Here is a 22,629-nt window from a genome sequence, read left to right as displayed (position 1 = left end):
GCTTTGGCATCAGATGCTCTTTTATAAGATGAGAGGTTTAGGAGAGAGAGAGGAGTGTGTGTGTGTGTGTGTGTGTGTGTGTGTGTGTGTGTGTGTGTATCTTACATAAATATTTTCATTTACATCTTTCAAAGATTTCCCTGGGTTAATATTCAGGCCTTCACCTTTTGACAGTTACTATAGGGCAGTTAGGAATTATAGACAAGTAACAATAAATCCAAATAAAATTCCTAGGCATAGCAACAGCCGTAAATGTGAATAATGTTACTTTCATGTTTACCAGCATACAAAATACTTCACTGAAGAGGAAATGTCAGATTATGAAATAGAAGAAGGGAAGATTAGGAGCAGAAAGGGGAAAAGAAGCAAATAAAAAAGGAAAAAGGAATGAAGAATGGGGAAGAGGGCTTCCCTGGTGGCTCAGTGGTTGAGAATCCGCCTGGCGATGCAGGGGACATGGGTTTGTGCCCCGGTCCAGGAAGATCCCACATGCTGGGGAGCGGCTGGGCCCGTGAGCCATGGTCGCTGAGCCTGCATGTCCAGAGCCTGTGCTCCGCAATGGGAGAGGCCACAACAGTGAGAGGCCCGTGTACCACAAAAAAAAAAAAAAAAAAAAAAAGAATGGGGGAGACATTATTCTTCTGAAAAACTTGCAGGCAATAGGAGAATTAAATGTTTATTTAAGTAATAAACTACAAATTGTATGTTTGTATGGTTCCATATTCCACTGTTGCAAACCTAATCATTGGGAATTAAACAGATTGAACCTTGAAATGACTAAGCAGCCTTTCCTTAAAATTCTTATTTTCTCCCCACTGTGGCTATTCCACTCATGTTTGTCAGGTTTATCTCCCTTTACTATTAAATCTATGTTATTATTCCGTGATACTTTTCAGTGTGAAACTACAACTAACTATTAATTGTGAGTATTTTGGCTAGGGAGGCTATGAAAAAATGGCTTGCAGTTCTTCCAGGGGAAATCTTCCAAAAGCAGATAAGGCTTAAAGCTTCAGAATTATGATTTCGGAATTATATTTCAAATTCTCCATGTATTTGGGCAAAATGAAAATATCTGTAATGAAAATATACAACACACTAAATTAATTTTTACAAGTATATCTTACTTCTGATGACTGTGAACTAAATTTCAGTAGCAAGTTATAGCCAGTGACTTAAATATTATTGTCTACAAATTTAAAATCACAAATTTGGTTTTGAGATATATTATGTTTACTCTTTTTTTTTTTTTTTACAAAAGTTTATTCTTAAATGTACAATAGGTTCCAAGACAACACTTCATTCTAGCTATAGGTGGCAACAGATGTTATGGCAGGGAATCCAGATGTTTAATCCAGATGTTTAAACAGGAATGGAACTAAGGATTATCATTGCCTCAGGCACAAGGAACAGCTCGAGTTTCTTTTGCTCCTCCTTCTGTTTCTGCTTGAATGCCTTATCTCGTCCATCTCCTTGGCTTGCTTCTTGGGCTGCTTCAGGGGCTTCTTCTTGCCACCTCCGCGACTATGTTTACTCTTTACAGCAGTGCTTTCTTCCTTTTATGATTAGCTTTAAATATAAATAAGATAAAACATGAAAATGAAATAGCATTTCTTTATCTACCTATTTATTTTTGCACACTGGAATTATTGGAGAGACAATGCAAAAATCTGCATGTATCAAGAGTTTAAATTTTCATTTATAGGCAGTGGAGAACCAGTAAAGTTTTGGAGCTGGGTAGTAACATGACCAAATGAAATTTGGGATAGGAATGGAGATAATATGTGTTTTTCTGTACAATTTTACCTGGTATCAATGCTTTTATATTTATATCTAGTCTTTCATCATGAGTTGCAAAAAGAATCATATGAAAATGATGATATAGTAAGCCTGATGGATTGTCAAGTGGTTAAGTGGTTTCTTGGATAAAATAACACATTTTGCTATTAGAAATCCCATTTTTTTTGAACACCAACTTAGGTTTATTAGCTAAAAAAAATAGAGATTCATGGCTTCATGTTTTTTTCCTGATTTGTCAGGGGCCTAAGGATCTTCCTTGCTTCTTAGGAACAGTTAGATAGGTAACTGAAGCTCAGACTGGCAATACAGAGGTACGTGAATGCATGTATTTATTCACATGTGCATGCATGTGTCAGGGTTGTTTATGTGTCTGATGGGGTGAAAGCACGGCATTGTGCTTGTTGAGAGCACTCATAATTTCAGGAAAGAGGGGACACTTTCTCCTCATGGGAAAGACGTAGGACTCAAATCCAGCTAACAGTCACTGAGCACCTACTATGTCTTAGGTATGTTCAGTTAGGTGTGGTCAACTCTTAGTGCTAAGAGTTAGGTGTCATTTTATTCCCATTTTATAGGTGAAGAATACGAGACTCAGAGAAATTTAGTGCACTTGCCAAGGTTACACTGCTGAAAAATAACAGAGCCTAGATTCAAACCCAGGTTTTATTTATTTCCAGTCCAGTGAGTGCCCCATCGTGCCATGTCATCATTGTCCAGTGCGGCACTTTATTCTTCTCCCTGTTCAGTCAGTAACTGAGTGCATTAGGGCTTTTATACAAGTAGAGAAGTGCTTTCTAAATTTCCAGCTTTGAATCTGATTCTCTTGGGGCCCAAATGATCAATTTTTATCTATGTCTGTATCCATAAATTGTTTTAGCATGTACAGTTGAAATTCATTCCACAGCTGGTTGAATCTGCAGATATAGAAATCGTGGGTAGGGAGGACCAACTGCTTTGCCATTTCATATAAAGGACTTGAACATCAGTGGATTGTGGTGTCCTCATGGATCTTGGAACCAATCCCCTGTGGATACTGAGGGCAGAGGGACAACTGTATTCAGAATGCATGCATATTACCCTATTATTTATATATATATACATACTTTTAAAAATAATTTAACTTTGTATGCATCTATAAATAAAAGATAATATTTAGAAGTGGCAGTAAATTCCACAGAAAATTCATGAGCTGTGTGGAATAAGGAACTTCTGCATCATAAAGGACCTCAGAAGTTATGTAATTTAATGGCTTCTTATGCTGCAACTTACACCGCCACCTCAATTCTGGGCTCCGAAAGGAAGAGCATGTTCAAAGGCACAAGATGGATGAAATAGTTTGTATGTTCCATGAATTGCAAGTAGTTTTCTAGGAGGTAAGTTATGGGATGAAGGCAGAATTACAGCAATTCCTAAAGCCCTTGGGGGCATATTAGAAAGATCACTACATTTAGAGTCAGATGTGTGATCTCTATACTGTCATTGATTAGCTTGAAACCTGGCACAAATTTCCTCATCTCTCTGGTCCTCAGTTTTCTCATTTGTATTTAGAGAAATAAGTGATCACAAAGATACCTTTGAATTCTTGTCTTTTTATGTAATTCCAATCAAGGCAGCTCCATGAAATGGGACTTTTCCTGTCATGCTCACTAGGATAACCCCAGGACCTTGTGCACTGGCTCTCAGACAGTAGGCTATAATAATCTTTGAGGAATGAAACAATTTTATGTAGGTTGAATGTTTTGGTCCATTGTTTACAAATCTGTTTAAATTAATTCATACTTTTTTAGTAATTAGACATTTCATGAGGTCATCAATAATTAATAAATACATATAAACATTTTACAAGTTACTGTAAGAATTAAAAATGGCATATATCCCTCAATATCCTGAAATACACTTGAATAACTATAACAACACTATGATCCTAGATCCATAATGGATATTTTACTACTATTATGCTTTAAATAAATTGAAAATAACTGCATATGGAAGAAAGTAAAGGGGATACGTATTTAAGAGAGTAGCATAATTAAATTTTATGCCAGTTTTCTGTCTATATATAAGACTTGTCTATTTCTTGCTGCTTCTTTCAAAAAAAGAGAAGATATTAATATGTGATTTTGGATTAGCTCCATTGTCATTTTGATATGTGGCAATTTGCTGCCTTGTGTTACAACTGCAAAATAATTTAAACACAAAGTTTCTTTTATTTAATACTATTATAAGCATTGAAGTACTAATGTGTTCTTGTCATTAAATATATATAGCTACATGGAACTGCTCTCCCAGTGGGTCATTCGGAAATTGATTTTCTAACTTGGGCTAACGATAGTGGACAAATGTTAAATGAAAATCAATCACTTTGATTTAAATCAGCTAAACATACTCCTTTTATTAAGTGATCTTTTTCCCTACAGCTAACTAGATGACAAATTACATTTGTGGTAACCTCTAGCCTTTGAATGCTTTTAACTTAAACCTCTAAGGACAATGGTTTGATTTTATAAAATTTTATTCTTTTTTAAAAATAAATTTATTTTTATTTATTTATTTTTGGCTGCATTGGATTTTCGCTGCTGCATGCAGGCTTTCTCTAGTTGCGGTGAGCAGGGGCTACTCTTGTGGTACGCAGGCTTCTCATTGCTGTGGTTTCTCTTGTTGCGGAGCACGGGCTCTAGGCGTGCGGGCTTCAGTAGTTGTGGCATGTGGGCTCAGTAGTTGTGGCTCTCGGGCTCTAGAGCACAGGCTCAATAGTTGTGGCGCACGGGTTTAGTTGCTCCACGGCATGTGGGATCCTCCCGGACCAGGGCTTGAACCTATGTCCCCTGCATTGGCCAGCGGACTCTCAACCACTGCACCAGGGAAGCCCCATAGTTTTATTCTTATATTAGAATTATCTTACTCTTGATTAGTTAGATAAAAGTATTTTTAGATATTATTTATAAATAGAAAAATTCTGTATTAATATTATTTAAACAATAAATTGTTAGACCTTTAATATTTCAAATCTATATCAGAAATATTTCATTACGAATACAATGTAGATAGAAATAGCAATATGTTATTGGGAAATACAAGGATCTAGCAAGACATGGAAACACAGTTATCTTTAACTTTATTTTTACAACTAGAAAAGATAAAAATCAGGAAAGACCCCAGTGTAACATATACCTTAGATAACTGCATTCATGTTGTGACAAGTGTCAGGATCCAGAACTGTGATGACCAGTGTAGAAAGTCAAAACCTGAAGAATATACTTAACTTAAAAATTAAAAATATAGTTCCATGGAAGTCAGTGTACACTGTCGTCATTGATAATATCATCATCAGTAATGAAAAACCAGCATAATCACTAGAGCAGCAGCTATGTGCCAGGCACTGTACTAATGACCTTACATGTGTTACTGTAATTCTCAAAACAGCTCACTTTCCTTATCTCCATTTTATAGATAAGGAAACTGAGGATCAGAAAGGACAAGTAAGTTGCCAGCATCACACAGAGAGGTGGTGAGTGAGTGTTATTAACTTTGAACTTTAAATAGGTTATAGGAAAATTAGTGTACTATTTAATTATGCTTTATGTCTTAAAACTAATTTGCCAATTATACAGATAATGCACTGCAGTTCAGAATTGTGCTTTAGTTGTAGTTTATAGACCCTTGCACTGAACTGAGAAAGTTATAAGAATGAAATCAAATTGCAAAGTCAAACATAGAAATAGGAATTAATAGTCAACTATTTAAATAACATAGGAATCATTAGTGACTATTTAAATACAAAATATCCAGAACATAAATGTTAAGTATTTTACTCACGTTTTTGTAAATATTGGGGTCAGAAAATTATCTGTAGATTTATTTGGGGGCACTTACAGACATTATGCAGGGGCCAAGGTTTAGGAACAATTGTAAAACATATAGTTTCTTTTAAAAAAAGGAAAAAAATATAATTAGTGGTAGAAAATATATTGACAGGTTATTCTTAATATAAAACTTTAAAAATTTGATTTTTGTTTCTAATCTATAAAATCAAACTAAAAAGAAAAGTTCCATCCAGAGGCTAAGATTATGACACAATGCCAAGTTATGTTTTCCAAATGTGCTTCATATCAAAACTCATATTCACTATAGAAAGGTCATAATTTTTAGATTAGGATACTGTTGGCACAGTCAAATAATTTATTGTTTAGAATCCCTCTTAATATCTAGTTTTCAGACTATTTCATCATCATTTGCGACTTCAATTAAATTTATATTGAATTTACTGTTTATTTCCTCGATCATTCTCTCTTGCTCAAGCTCTCGTTTTGATCTACGAAGCAACTGATTCCACTTGTCAAATTTATCCCTTGATCTAGCTGCAAATAGCATGCCCCAAATCATCCCAAAAAAGCCCACTGAAATGGTTTTTAAAGTGTCTTCTCAGGTACATTAGTGAAAATTGAAGCAAACAGGCTTCCAGCCGTTACTTTTAAGACAAATCACTAGCGTGTAAGTAGAGGGAACTGAAGGTTGAACTGCTGTAGGTTGATGGCCCACAGTGTAAGTGGTCCTTATGTTCCTTTCACTTCACATGGGGAGGCCAGGGTTTCCTCATCATAAAGCTGCTTTGATCAGGCATCTTGAAAGAATTTCATTGTCATGACATGCTGACATTGTCATTATTACTGTTGCTGTTGTTATTTTGCTGAGAAAATACCTTTTTACCAAATTGCAAGAAATAATATTTCCCTTATTTCCAAGGTATCATTCTCTGTACTCCCTCTCATATAAAAATACTAATATCAAAATTAATAGTAATGATAAGACAAATTTATGTAACTGAAGGCATAAGAATAATATCCATATAAACTATGTTTCAAAGCTTAAGTTACTATATTTTTAGTAAACAGTTCTTCTAATTCTTTACAAACATTTACTGATTTGTTTTTGAAATCTTTTTAGGAATAAGAAATGGGGAAAACACTGGAATAATGAATGGCATTAATGAAAATGTAATATATGGCCTATAAGATTGCAGGTGAATATCTCTTTGAATTTAAAAATTATTAATGCTAGAATTTTTATTTTTGGTGTGTTGGAAAACATGCATTTAAACACATTTCTGACTTTTGTCTTTTCTGAATTTTTGGTTGAAATGTTTTTTAGTAAAATTAGACTGAAAGGAAAATGAAATATAATCTTGTCAATAGTCTCTTTTTATCTGAATTAAGAGAAACATTTTTAAAAATTTAATGATGACTAGATAGTCCCTAACCTTCTAGAAATTTATGATCTATTTGGGGCAGAGGATAAAGTAGAGCTTCAAACATTATAATTCAAAGCAGAGCAAGCAAATTTCAGTTAAAAAGAAAAAGTAAAGCCAATTGTACAATCTGGATGGATTCTAATTTCTAATCCAATTCTCTACCATTGTAAGGCCTTGAAATCTAAGGTAGTGCTGCTTTTGATAAATACCGTATTTGAAGAATGAATATTTTTGCTTTATGTTAATTCTTAGTAATGCATACACAAAGGTATTACAGATAATGTATACTATATATGAATACAGCAAAGAATGGTATAAATATATATAATTGCACATGTACATATATATATATATCCACAATTATAATTCCACTTCAAACAAATGGTAGTTTGAAAAAATTAGGTGAGGCATAAAAATAAAATTAATATTTTTTTCTTAAGAACCCTGTATTTTTAAGCAGTCTTTGAGACCCCAAAATAGTTAGTACATAGTCTTCCATAAATTTTTAATCTATTCAAAGGGCCCAGAATACATATATAGAAAATAAAATAATGAAATATTTAAGTATCAACTCAAGGCAGTAACAAGAGATGTAGCAAATTAATTAATTTCCAAATGAACAGTCTAGACATTAATTGCTATTTGAGTTATCAGGGAAGAGCACTTCAGACAAGGGGGTAAGATGACAGTTTACAGAGGAAGAAAGATTTGAATTAACCTTGAAGGATTTGTATAGGTAGAGAAGGCAGAAAAGTTCACATTTGTTCCAGGACAATGGCTCAACTATTTGTTTTAATCACTTCCAAGCTACAAGTGGGAAAATAATGGGGAATAAATCTACATCATATCCATTTCTGAGGGATCTAGTATATTAGACTCACATTTAGCAATCAATGTCCAGCAAATATTTCACTGTACTGTTTCTCAAGCTTTTAGGCTTTTGCCCCACCAGACAAATCATTTTATTGAATTTTGTTTTCTAGTCCTGTATTAGGACCTCATGAAAACATTTTTTTAAAGAGTGTTAGCTTCATGACAGGCAGTATACACGGATAGATTGAAGGAAAGAACAGAAGGCTGAGCTAATGCAGGAACCACTGAGTGAGGGCACCAACCAGGGCAAGGAACAATGAGTTTCCATCGGAATGGGAAATAGTTGAAAAAGGGCCTCTAACCGGACTTGATTACTAAGGGGAGCTAGATGTGTGGCAGGGAGAATAAGTAGAAGAGAGAGCACCTGGGGATGGTGCCCTGGAATTGAGCTTGAAGAAAAAGTTGGAAATGCTCAGGAGAAAGTAAGAAATATTGGGTTTTGGGGAAAAAAAAAAATCACACCTGGACATGAAGACTGGAGAGGCTCCTTAGATAATTGAAACTGTGTTTAAGAGACTGAGGATCAGTTTTCTCCTACTTTAGTACTGGGTATTTTTTCTTGTGGATCAAAATTAACATCTAATTTTAAAATTAGAATTAGCATCCCAACCTCTCATTGGCATATATTCTTATTTTCCAATTCTTTGCCATTTTTGATAATATGAAATATACAGAAACTGAAGGACTGTTGGAATAATCTACGATGGAGGGTGGGTCAGCAGAGGGAATGAGGGAAAAGGGAGAAGAAGAAATATTAGCTTTGGTTTGTAAAATTCTGAAGCTATTAACTTGCTCCAGCTATTTTCATCAGCTTCATTCTCTCAAGAGATGTAGACCTGTAGCTACTGGAGATGTAGTTTTTTTTTTTCTCCTAAGGTAGTAGGATTTTCACAAGTCGACAGGGAATAACTGAGAGATGAGGGTCTGTGGGCTCTTGTGAACCATTGTATCTGGAAATAAAGTGTTAAAGAATAATGTGAATGATGATATTGGATGTTTTGAAAGGAATGGTTCAAATAGTAACTACTTAAGTCTTAGACTAGGGAAAGAGTATAAGTAAAGATATGATACAGGAATTTTTGGCTATTTTCTACAGCTGTTACTAAGATTGATGATCCAACAGAGTCTTAGGATGACTGTTTAGTTTAGAAGAATGTGAACAGGTACTGAATAAAATAATGAATATTGAGTAATTTTTTTAAGAGTAGAAGTTTTCTAGTAGTTTTATAGACTTAGTTGGAATCATGCATATTCAAAGAGGACAGCGGTGATATGATAGCTGTTCTAGTCCTTTCCTAATCCTAAAATTTTGAATATAGTCATCAGTTATGTGCCTTATTTTTTAAATATAAGACCATAATTCATAAATTTTACTATTTGTAAATTGATATATTTTCAGCAAATCTTTGTAGGAATGATACACATTCACTAACAGAAAGCATTTAGATTCGACCAACTCGTTCAGTGGCTTAGGAAATAACCAAAACTTATCCCGTACCTTCAATGTATCAGCTATGTTGCATTCATTTTTCACTATAGTCCTCATAAAAAGTAAATTCTCCATTATGCACATAGGATGTTAAAAAATGTTAAACAGCTGGCAAGCAGTAAAGTTTAAACTCAGTTTGATGATACCAAAGTTTTCATTTACATTACACTGGAGTTAGTGACTTGTAAAGATATAATCTACCAAGAAGTAAATTCTTGGGGCATTGAGGGCACTGAGAGTTTATGTGCATGTTTTTGTGTGTATATTATTTATATATTTTAACCTGCAGTATTGGCTTGTGCTTTCCCAGGAAGGACCTCCTTAGAGATAGGGATTATGGCAGTATGGTCACCCACCTGGGATGGTGACAGCTGCTGCAGCTGAATCCAGCCCTTGTCATCATTAATGACCTGCATTTGACACTTTATCCCAGCCATCCTTGTTTAGTGTACAATGTATTGCATTAGAATAATTACTACCTGTCATCCTCTATTTCACAGGCAGCTCTTAGTCATCTCAGACATGTAAGTGTCATGTGATAATATACCAAACCCTTCTTAGCTCCTGTGTTCTCATCCTGTTTCTGGATACCTGTGTCCTCTGTCTTTCCTTTTTTCTCATGATATTCAAAAATATTTTATATCTAAATTGAAACATTTTCATTCTGTCACTCATATGGAAAGGATTCATCTCCTTAGTTTTTAAATACTAGCCAGACATTTATTAAGGGATAATATCTTCTGAACATAAAGCATGGCCAACAGATTTAGAGTCTCTATTCGTCCTGCTAAAAATACCAGAGAGCTAGAATAGAAATCAGAGAAAAGGATAGTAGTGCTGACTCAAAGAAAGGGATGACCAAATCCAAAGGGTATAAATTATATACAGAAGGTATTATAATGCCTTTATTAAAAACATTTTTAAATTTAAAGATCTGAGTTACTTCCAAGGACAATTTCCTCTCTTCCTTCCTTCCTCCCTCCCTCCCTCTCTCCCTCTCTCCTTCCTTTCGTTTTTACATTTAAGTTTAAGAGAGACACAGGGGATTCACTAAATTACTGAAATGGAAAGGACCTCCATCATGATTTTAAGTCATCATAATATTATTACATATTTATTTGAATGGGTTTAGAAATTCCTTTGTTACAGAGATTGAAGACTGTGACTTTCTTTTTAAAACTTGTATTATCTTTGTTTTGCTTAAAACTCATAAGCATCTGTTTTGGTTTATCTTACTTAGGAGAGTTAATCTAAAATGTGCTTCTGAATTTTTTTGTGTATCTTAATTTGACACTTCAAGAAAACAAAATGTCATGCCTGAAATTTGGAATAACACGTGCCTTGTATTCATTATGTAATTTACCCCAGCTTTATTGTCAAAAGACCAGGTTCACTTATCAGCTTTTGAATTTACTGATTGTCCCCAAGCAAATTGTATAGCCTCTCTGAATCTTTTTTTTAAACAGGATTTTTCAGCTGAGGCTTTTTATCTGAACCAGGGAACAGGAAAGGTAATTTAAGGAATTATTTTCTCATTCTCCCAAGGATGCTACACAACTAGCATGAAGCTTGGGTGAGAAGTTAGCTTATCATATACAATGGATGCCTCCAAAGGTCTTAAGGCACTCATAGAACCCCTGTTGAGAAAGGCTAATGAGGATTAATAAAATTCCTCTATACATATTTTTGCCACTATTTTTCTCATTAACTGAGAAAAAGCTTTGGTTTTGTAAGCTAGAGGTGAATGCCATCAACTAGCAATTTATTTTCTTTAGTTCCCAGATTATCTCTCAATGAAGAGGAGATTTCTCTGAAGCTAAAATTAATTTATCAATTATGTACCTTCTGGATAAATTATAACTTTATAGCAATAATGAACAGAGAGGACAGGACAGAAATCTGTTTTTAGATGGGCTTATTCACATATATACTTGTGATATTAAGTTTATGTATACATTATATTAAGTTTGGAAAGCAAACTTTTTTAGAGTTTTGTAATGTTGACTGACAAGATACTTAACAGTAGATAGTAATTATTGTGCATGCCTATACATATTTGCAATAAGTTGTATCATCACTCAAAAGTGACCTTGTTAGGTGAGGGGGAGAGCAAGAGACATACAGTGCCTCTTGAGAGCAAGTGGAGTGATGCGTATCAGGAGAAGACACTAAAGATTTATTGTCGGTGGCAAAGGAAACACAGACCTCTGCTTGTGCAATAAGTATTTTTGACATCGCCCACAGTAAAAGGTGATTGGAAGCTGTAGGTTAGAAAACGTTCTGCTGGAGCAAAATAATAAACATTTTTATGTTGTTGTTTGTATTTTGAGCTTGTCTTGCTATTTAGTCCCTGTAGCACTTAAAACATGAATGATGGTCATGCCAAACAAATCCCTGTTATAAATAGGACCTTGCTACCCACATAATCAGATTTACCTAATTGAAGCAATATGCAAGAGCAGATTTGGTTATGAGAAGAGGTAGCAATGCAGAGCAACATAATTATTATTTCTTCTTCCAATTTCATATTTTGCTTATGAGCACTCTCTTCCCTATTTACATATGCTAGTTTAAAACAAGACAAATGTGGACAGCCACATGTAAAAGAAGGAAATTAGAAGATTCTCTAACGCCATGTGCAAGAAAATAAACTCAAAATGGATTAAAGACCTAAATGTAAGACCAGAAACTATAGAACTCCTAGAGGAAAACATAGAACACTCTTTGACATAAACCATAGCAGTATATTTTTGGATCTGTCTCCTAAAGCAAAGTAAATAAAAGCAAAATAAACAAATGGGCCTAATTATATTTAAAAGTTTTTGCACAGCAAAGGGAACCATCGACAAAATGAAAAAGCCTACTGAATGGGAGAAAATATTTGCAAATGATATGACAAATAAGGGGTTCATATCCAACATATATAAGCAACTCATACAACTCAACATCAAAAAAAAAAACCAGACATTCCAATTTAAAAATGGGCAGAAGAACTGAATAGACATTTTTCCAAAGAGGAAATGCAGATGGCCAACAGGCACATGAATAGATACTCAACATTGCTAATCATCAGGGAAATGCAAATCAAAACCACAATGAGATATCACTTCACACCTGTCAGAATGGCTATCATCAAAAAGTACACAAATAACAAATGTTGGTGAGAATGTAGAGAAAAGGGAACCCTTGTACACTGTTGGTGGGATGTAAATTAGTGCAGCCACTGTGAAGAACAGTATGGATGTTTCTCAAAAAACTGAAAATGGAACTACCATGTGACCCAGCAATTCCACTCCTGGGTATATATCTGAAAAAAACCAAAAACTAATTCAAAAAAGATACATGCACCCCTGTGTTCATAAAAGCATTGTTTACAATTGCCAAGGTGTGGAAGCGACCTAAGTGTCCATCAACAGATGAATGAATAAAGAAGATGTGGTATATATATACAATGGAATACTACACAGCCATAAAAAAGAATGAAATTTTGCCCTTTGCAGCAACATGGATGGACTTGGAGGGGTATTATGCTAAGTGAAATAAGTCGGACAGAGAAAGACAAATCCTGTATGATATCACCTATATGTGGAATCTAAAAAATACAGCAAATTAGCTAATATAACAAAAAAGAAGCAGACTCACAGATATAAAGAACAAACTAGTGGTTACAGTGGGGAGATGGAAGGGGCAATATAGGGGTAGGGGATTAAGAGGTACAAACTACTATGTATAAAATAAATAAGGTACAAGGATATATTGTACAACATGGGGAATAGAGCCAACATTTTATAATAACTGTAAAGGGAGTATAACCTTTAAAAACTGTGAATCACTGTATTGTGCACACCTGTAACTTATATAATATTATACGTGGACTATACTTCAATAAAATTTTTAAAATAAAATTAAGAAAAATAAGACAAATGCGAATAATCCACTTAGCCTGAAATTTGGAGAGAGGAGAACAATTCTAATTGGAAGAACTGCTTAACCCTAGGATAGCTGTTCTTAGTGGTCTTAAGACAGCCCCATCGGGCTGAGAAGTAGGGATTACAATTCAGTTGTTATAGTTGGTTCCCATTTGTTTCTGGCAGAAGAAGTAGGCATCTTACATATAGAAGAGGCTCATAGCAATTTGGAATATTATCTATGTGAGTATATAAATTTTCACTTTACTGAGAAAAGAGGTAAAGCATTGTGCCCTTTTTCTTGTATATGATATCTAAATCCTAAGGTGTTAGGATAGGACTTTAGTTGATAGGACATAAACTATCTGGTATAGATCTTCAGGTAGCATTAATCATCCTAAAAAAGTACATGCCTTCAATTAATTAAAAAACAAAAACAGGGAGGGTTTTGTGCTTACTACCTATGTCATTCTTCTTTTTCAAATTTTGGACAGTTCGTGAGAACTGTAGGAAAGCTGTATTTCCTCTGAAGTTTCCATGGGAACAGAATAGGGCAACCCACATTCGATGACTGACTGAATGTGGGCTTGACAACTTGAAGCTCCAGAAATCCCCATGGAGTTGGTTGAGGCCTCTGTTGAAATTGCAACACAAAACAAATTCACACTTTGCCCAGTCCTACTCTCTTCACAGAAATAGGGGTTGTTTCTGAAAGCACTCCTCAATAAACATTTTGCATACAAATATTCATCTTAGTCTGTTCACAGGGGCACATGACCTAACTGACTTATGATACCTGGGTTCCATTCCTGATTGTACTGTTTACTCTGTGCCCTTAAGCACATTCTTAGGCTCTCTAAAACTCATTTTCCTTTTTTTTTTTCTTTTGCGGTACGCGGGCCTCTCACTGTTGTGGCTTCTCCCGTTGCGGAGCACAGACTCCGGATGCGCAGGCTCAGCGGCCATGGCTCACGGGCCCAGCCGCTCCGCGGCATGCGGAATCTTTCCAGACCGGGGCACGAACCCGTGTCCCCTGCATCGGCAGGCGGACTCTCAACCACTTCGCCACCAGGGAAACCCCCTTTTTTTAATATTAAAAAAGAAAATTATTTTATAATACCACTTACCACACAGTGTAACTGAAGATTAAATGAGATAGTAAAGCACATAGCCCAGTAATTGAAACCCAGAAAGTTTTTAATAAATATTTGCTATCATATACTTATTATATTTCCAAAGTTAGTAATCTCTGCTTCTCAGTTTCCTCCTCACTCTACATTTTACCACTTTATATATTCTGCTCTAGGAGAGAATAAATTTAAATTAGGCTCTAGTTTGTGTAATTCAGATCTTTTATGACTGCATGGGGCTCCTTCACCCATTCTCCTTCTATCAGAAGTATGATGGCTAAACCTTTTGGAGAAGTGCCAAGTGAGCACCACAAAGCCCATATGAATGGCCATAATGCAAATGGATCTAATGAAAACTGAATATGTTGGTTTCAACTTGTATTGAGGATCTCAAATCTGTGGAGGGTAGGTTTATTAAGACAAAACATAAAATTGCCTCTGTGGCATTATTTTATGTCATATAAATACCCTGCTTCATTTTTGTGAAGATTGTATGAGTTAATACATGAGCAAATGCTTGATAAATGTTAACAAATATTTGAGCCATTAATAACAGTACATGGGAAATCAGTGCATTAATTCCAAAGAAATGATGTAAGATGGATGATGATTGATTTAAAAATCTGGAAGCTGGAATTGCAACGGGAATTTTGAGGAATATGGTTATTCCATCTTGAGGTTAACTACTACTATATAAAGAAACTTTGGGGTATATTCCTAAAAAAGGAATTTCCAGATTGGACTTTTGTACATATTACTTAACGTACTAAGTTGTCTTCTCAATCTCCACCTATTTGCCTTCTCACCTTTACCTTCCGTGGGTGATTCTCTGTAGGAGAAATGTGGCGGAGGGCTGAGGGAACCTCACACTCATCATTGAAGTAGCCCTAGTGTGGACAAGTCTGTCTCCACCAAAGCCACTTGAAACTAAGCCCAGATTCATGAGTTTAATTCATGAGATTAATTCGGGTAATGTTTGAAAAAACAACAATGATCTGTTTGAAAAACACTTATGCTTGATTTTACCAAGTTTAAGAATAGAAAATAGTGGTGTTACTAGGCAATTACAAAACAACTCTGTAATTTTAACTAAACTTCTTTACCTTCCTATTGGCAGGAATCACTCTACTGCAACCTCAAGCCCTAGGGAGAAAACACTCGGCTAAGAAGGAAGGAGAATCAAAGGGGCAGGAGACTCTGGCAGCAGGGGTGGACATGCTTAATGTATTTAAAAGATTAATAGACTATTGAAATTAAAATTGCCAACACAAAGCATGTTGTACTAAACTCAGGAATATATGTATAACAACCGTGCAGGCTACAGCTTAGGCCAATGGCTAGCTTCTATATTGTGACAGACATATCGTAGGGCTTTTTTAAAATTCTGAAGTCTGAAAGAAATACCTTTTATTTGTCACACAAATTAGAAATATACACTTAAGTACAAGAACTCATATTCACGTTTTTTTTTCTCCTAAGTAGTACAGTACATCATTTTTTTGGTGTGGTGCCAGAATACAATACCGTAAAAATCTGAACCTTTTTTTCCTACTGCAGCAGTTTAAAATGGTCGTGTGATTTAGTGGTTTTAATGAGTATAACAGTAGTAATGATTCCTATATATAATACAATACATTAACCGCCATGGATAACAAAGTAGCAATACTTAAGGTAATGTACTTCTTTTTCAGCATTATTCAAATTTTTCTATAGGGACTGAACTGCGTATAGAGAGCTTGGCATGAAACTGCAGAAGCATTTTGGATACACTTAATGGGCTTGAATCGTAGAGCTCTCTTCTCTTTCCTGCTTTTACGTTGCTGTTCTGCAGCTCACAAAGATATCCTCCGGAGTAAAATATTCTGTAATTTGTATGAGTAGCACTACTGGTGAGGTTAGGCTTTCCCAGCCTCTAGCAGGTTTTAATTAACTTGATTAAAACTCAGAAGTGAATGACACTCTGCCTTCAGACTTAGCAAGAGAACTTGCCATTTCGTTCAGTGTTCTTTCCTTCTGACCATCTCTGTCTAAATGGGCGGTAGTAATGTTTATAATCAACCTCATGAAAGCTTTGCAAAGAGTTGAAATAGCAAATTCCTAAAAAAAAAAGGAATGGATAAGGTAGTCATTTATTAGTAAAAACTAGAATAAAATAGTAACCAGGTGTCAAAATATCATTTCTTGTTTTCACTGAAAAGCAATGAAGTATTCAAAAATATTAGGGTGCTTCAGGGCTTCCCTGGTGGCGCAGTGGTTGAGAGTCCGCCTACCGATGCAGGGGACACGGGTACGCGCCCCTGTCTGGGAAGATCCCATATGCTGTGGAGCAGCTGGGCCCGTGAGCCATGGCCGCTGAGCCTGCGCGTCCAGAGCCTGTGCTCCGCCACGGGAGAGGCCACAACAGTGAGGGGCCCGCGTACCGCAAAAACAAAAACAAAAATATTAGGGTGCTTTAAAGACACCAGCACAGTGCTAGGTAGCATGGTTGATGTTCAGTACAAATAATTGGCTCCATGTTAATTGCTTAATTGCTGCACTTAATTGCTCAAGGTGTACTTTGTCAGTGACACAGCATTTGATGATTTCTTTATTTGTGGTTTAGATAATGAAACAGAAATCTGTTGTTTGAGAATGGCACAATCCAGGCAGTATCTCTATCAGGGTAGATATGAGTTGCAAATTAGAGTTGCAAAAAAGTGGCCCAAGTGAGTGGCAGAAAAGTCACTTGCAGATAGACAATTTTCTGCAAATATACTATAGTAAGAATTTCAATAAACATACATCCAAAGGCATATAATCAGAAACTGGCTGCCCTAGCCTAAACTTTTATGGATATTGCAAACAATCTTCCAGAGAATTTCTTCTTCTGCCTTGTTTTCTTTTTTTTTTTTTTTGCGGTACGCGGGCCTCTCACTGTTGTGGCCCCTCCCATTGTGGAGCACAGGCTCCGGACGCGCAGGCTCAGCGACCATGGCTCACAGGCCCCGCCGCTCCGCAGTATGTGGGATCCTCCCAGACCGGGGCACGAACCCGTGTCCCCTGCATCGGCAGGCGGACTCTCAACCACTGCGCCACCGGGGAGGCCCTTCTGCCTTGTTTTGTGCTATTTTAGATGGTTATATGAGATTGGTTTTCAAGGAATTTTTGAGCCAAATCTGAATCTTTTGAGGTTTTCCTATTACTGGTGATTGCCTCATTAAGAAACTGAAATGGGCACTTAGTTTTCTTAATGCTACTGTTGAGACTATAGTGAGTGATTCCCATTCTTTATAACTGAATTAAAAGATTAATTAAATGTATGGGTGTTTTTAAGCTGTATAAAATTAGGGCTCATTCATTCATTAATCTCAAGAATAAAGCAAAAATAATTATCACTAATACATTTTTCCTTCTTTCTAACAAAGATTAAAATGAGAAATGCTTCCAAGTGATTGAATGAGTGCAAAGTGAAATTATTCCTTACTTGCTGACTTTGTGTCTAGAGTTGTGCAAGAAATAGAAAAATAGAAAATATAAAAATAGTTCTTATTCTTGTGTAGTACTAGGTAGGAATGATTATAAGTGCAAAAGTCATTATAATCCAGAGTGTAATAAATGGCCGGAGCTTAAAGTGAATTATTTTAAATATTGTGCAATAATTTTTAAATTAATTGCTTTCTGATTGTTTCATGTGTTAGTTTTTTTCTCCTTCAATATCTTTTAGGTTTAATAAGAGATTTTTATTTCTTTTGCATCGTTCTCCAATCCCTGAGACCAACTTGAATACTGTTGAAATATTTCACTATTTCCTTCCATCAGCAATTATGCCTGAACTTTTATGAGGAAATAAATTATCTTAAAAGGAAAAGAAACTTTGATAGAATTAGAAAAATGTGAGAACATTTTGGCTGTTCGTTTAGATTTTAGATGTGTGATTAAGGGGGAAACTTCTTGTGTGGGAATCCTCTAAGCAGGATTTTAAAGTACATTTATCCCTTGGTATCTGTTATCCACAGAGGACTGGTTCCAGAACACACCCGCACCCTGCCTGCAGATACCAAAATCTGCAGATGCTCAAGTCCCTTATGTAAAATGGTAGTAGTATTTGCATATAGCCTACACACATCTTCCTGCATATTTTAAATCATCTTTAGATTCCTTATTATACCTAATACAATGTAAATGTGCTTTCTGGAACTTCCTGGAATTTTTTTCGAGTATTTTCAATCTGAGGTTGGTTGAATTTGCCAATGCAGAACCCACAGATACGGAATTGTGGATAGGGAGGGTTGAATGCAATGCTTCCAATTATAGTGCTGATTTAGGAAAGAGAATGGTAAGAGTTTTGAAAGAGAATAGCCAAGGTTTGATGACAGAAGATCTGAAAATAACAGTTAAATAGCATTGTGTCATTTAAAAATGTATCTGAATAGAGATTGATTAAAAATCCAGTGAAAAAGAATGCACCTACAACTAAATAACTAGGTCATTTGTAGTACTTTTTTAAGAGCTATGATTGAAACAACTGAACTCCTGGGACTTCCCTGGCAGTCCAGTGGTTAAGACTCAATGCTCCCAATGCAGGGGGCACGGGTTCGATCCTTGGTTGGGGAACTAAGATCCTGCATGTAGCAGGACTCAGCCAAAAAAAGAAAGAAAGAAAGAAAGAAAGAAAGAAAAAAAGGAAGGAAGGAAGGAAGGAAGGAAGGAAGGAAGGAAGGAAGGGAAAGAAAGAAAGAAAAGAAAGAAAGAAAGAAAGAAAGAAAGAAAGAAAGAAAGAAAGAAAGAAAGAGAGAAAGAAAGAAAGAAAGAAAGACAAACAACTGAACTCCTTTAAAGAGAAGCATCATAGTGATACTGGCAATGATGTGGTCACTCCCTACATTTAGGACTATGAATAGCATCTTAATATTAGAATGTGTGACCTGTAATCAGGTTGTACATATGTCAAATCCTGATAAATCCTATTTTCTTACAACTTTAGAATGGGATCAGAGTTTTTGGTGCTTATTTCTCCGAACAGGAATTTATCATTTAAGAAGATATATCCTACTGGAAGCTAAGTCATCTCCTGAGAGTACATTAACTCAAATGTCACTCTTCAACATGGCTCTACAATAGCTAGACAGCAATAGAAATGCACTACATATTAATGCAGTGAACGTGAAATAGTAAATGCTCCTTCCAAAAACAAGTAGCCAGTGTACACACAGTTGGGCACAGCATTCTCATTCTAAGTCACCTTAGATTCCTGTCCTTTGATTGAATTGTAAACATCTTAAACTTTCTTCACATCACATTACATTTTGCAGCCAGGAGAAATAAGACTTTCTTCCCACTTGATGTCACATACCTTAGGCACCTAAGCATACATGTCAATGTGCTGTCTTGCTCTTTGGTTTCTACTTTGCTTCCTCATATTCGTGTTTGACCCAGCTTTCACCCAAGTTGCTGCTCCTTCTGGCATTTCCCCCAGTTTTAGGTTCCCTTTTTTCCAGTCCAGCTGGCCTTTGAGCTTCTCCTTTCGTGTTCAGTATTTCTCCCTAGACAATGTGCCCCCCAACTCCTTGTCACTACTTCATTTTTACATTTGTGATCCGTGATGTGCCACCACAGGTTATGTATAATTTCAGGACTGCTGTTCCTAGTTGAGTAAATTATGTTCTGCATAAAGGTGGAAACCGAGGGACTAATGGGGGCAGTCCCTGAAATCCAGCCCACTTTGTGCTGCCAAGCTGAGTCTTAAGGAAAGGGTGCTTGTTTTGATTGACAAATGCAGTGCCTTTTTTTTTTTTAAAAAAAAAAAAAAGGACATACAGTTTTTAATCTCTCCACGTTGGTGGAGGGCATGCATTTTAATTTTAGGAGCATGTTACAAACCTGTCATTCTTAGCAATGGCCAGCACTATTTTGTTGTTTTCTAAATAGAATGTCCGGGGTCAATCCTCTGAAAGCACACAAGATCTCACTCTGATGACTATGTCTCTTTCATGAAAGAACCACTGAATAGATAGATATTTCTTTGGTTTGGAACTTGACTAATGGAGGCTTTTTTTTTTTTTTTGGCTCCAGTATCTGCTCTGAAGTTTTATTTAAAACAATCCTATACACCAGAGTATTTGCCAGTTCATGTGTGTTAGACAGAAACAGTGGTAGGAACACATGGCACTTATTAGTGTCCATCATGTGTGAGGCATTGGACTTCCTGGGCATGTTCATGGTCCTCCCACTGACTCCGTGAAGCTGTGACGTTGTCCACAGTTTATAAATGGGAAAATAAAGTGGAAAAGATACATTGCTCCAAGTCAAATGACTCAAATGGTAGATTTGGTTTTCAAAGTTGGAAAGAGACTACATGCTCCTTTCATCTTATTCAAAAGCATTGACAGTCATTTACTGATACTATTTGTCACAGAAATTCTGTTTTACTGTTTTTTCATAACACACTTTTCATGTGCCACAGTTCATATCTGAGAGAAAACTCAATATTAACAGCTATTTAGTTTCTTTAGGTAATTTGATTCAATAGTAAGATTACAATTTAGAAAAAGTTAACTTTAATTTGTGGGTGTGTGTGTGTGTGTGTGTGTGTGTGGAATACGGTGGGATAAAATATGTAAATAACTAAGGCGGTAAAGTTTTCTTTTAACTCTTTGTTATAAAACAAACATACTTATTAAACAAAAATTGTAAAAGTTTCAGGACAGAGAAGAAAAAAGTATCTTCTTATATGTATCACACAAACCAAAGCTATTGAAGAAAGTATTGGGTTGGCCAAGAAGTTCATCTGGGTTTTCACAAGATAGTGTGGAAAAAACCCAAACGAACTTTTTGGCCAACCCAATATTACCTCAAATTTTTCTGAACTTGTTTTTTTAAATATAGATGAACTCACACTATATAAATACTAATTTCTGCCCTGCTTTAAAATTGTATCATTATTGTTTTTTATATTGTTACATAGTTTATATGCTAACATTCACATAACATTTTACTAAGCATTTTACTGTGGTCAGTGTAGGAATCCCTGTGTTTGGATATTTAATAATTTTTCATGGTGGGAAGGGTAGCATTATAACTAATGCAGCAATGATTACTTTTATTCCAAGCTGGGTATTTTTGAGGAGAAAATAAATAGGTTTATAATGAAGAACTAGGAAGGAATATCTTTTGCCAAGGAAAATGCACCACTCTTTTATTAAGAATTGTTGTGAGCCATTAAATAATTATACGAAGAAATTCTTTCTGTACTGCTGTTGCGACCCTCCTGGAATGCCTCCTTCACTAATCTTCCTGCTTCCTCTAGGCTGAAGACCTTCTTCTCTTCTTGGTGGCACTTTTCATGAAACAAACTTAACTCTAGGGGCTTCCCTGGTGGCGCAGTGGTTGAGAGTCCGCCTGCCGATGCAGGGGACACGGGCTCGTGCCCCGGTCCGGGAAGATCCCACATGCTGCGGAACGGCTGGGCCCGTGAGCCATGGCCGCCGAGCCTGCGCGTCTGGAGCCTGTGCTCCGCCACGGGAGAGGCCACAACAGTGAGAGGCCCGCGTACCGCAAAAACAAAAACAAAAAAATCACTTAACTCTAGGGTAAGGCATAGGTGTGATTACTAAACACAGTTAATTTTATTAATGTTTTGCTCATATTTAAAATTTACCCAAGTATGAATATTGAAGGCCTTAGTTAATTTACCAAATAATGGATATTTTGTGAGCATTTTAAATTTACAGTATGGTGATATGATTTGGTCTTAAAAAAAAAAAAGAGAGATAAACTATGGTCAAAGTAACATTATACCAGCAGTTTACAAAAAGTTTGAATGGATATCGGAATACTGTTATTTAATGTGTAACCACACGTTACACATGAGTGCCTTTATTCACTCCTTTCTTCTTTGATATTCATTCGGTCAACAGTTTACTACTTTGCACTGAGACAAGTGAACGAGATAGGTCAAGTCTCTCTTCTGGTGGAGTTTAGCTCAGGAGACAGAAAACAAATATTTAAAATAACTATGAAATGTGAAGTTCTTTGAAGAGTGGTATGAATGAGAGTAAATAGGGGAGGCATATTTTTGTATGTTAATAGGCACACGATAATTTCAGGTAGCAAGAGCTATAAAGAAGACAAAATGATGTAAGGAAATAGAGAATGGCTGGAAAGAGGCTACAGATACTCAGATGCACGTGAATTGTGAATGCATTC

At 35.9% G+C, this 22,629-nt stretch overlaps 1 protein-coding gene across 3 annotated transcripts in view; it reads left to right on the top strand.

Annotated features, from left to right (window-relative positions):
- Window positions 1-22,629, top strand: part of ANTXR2 (ANTXR cell adhesion molecule 2) — a 163,700-nt gene that overhangs the window by 116,743 nt on the left and 24,328 nt on the right. The window contains exon 17 of one of the 3 annotated variants that reach the window (XM_067736357.1): window positions 21,731-21,817. The exons of 1 other annotated variant lie outside the window; for it this stretch is intronic. In XM_067736357.1, the coding sequence (XP_067592458.1) occupies window positions 21,731-21,781 (51 nt within the window). In that variant the 3' untranslated portion in view covers window positions 21,782-21,817. Of the gene's footprint in view, window positions 1-15,562; window positions 15,689-21,730; window positions 21,818-22,629 lie in introns of those variants that run through there. One more of the 3 variants, XM_067736359.1, reaches the window with a different exon arrangement.

The sequence above is a fragment of the Pseudorca crassidens genome, chromosome 4 (assembly GCF_039906515.1).
Source record: "Pseudorca crassidens isolate mPseCra1 chromosome 4, mPseCra1.hap1, whole genome shotgun sequence".
Classification (NCBI taxonomy): Eukaryota; Metazoa; Chordata; class Mammalia; order Artiodactyla; family Delphinidae; genus Pseudorca; species Pseudorca crassidens.
This window is presented reverse-complemented; position numbering and strand designations above follow the sequence as displayed.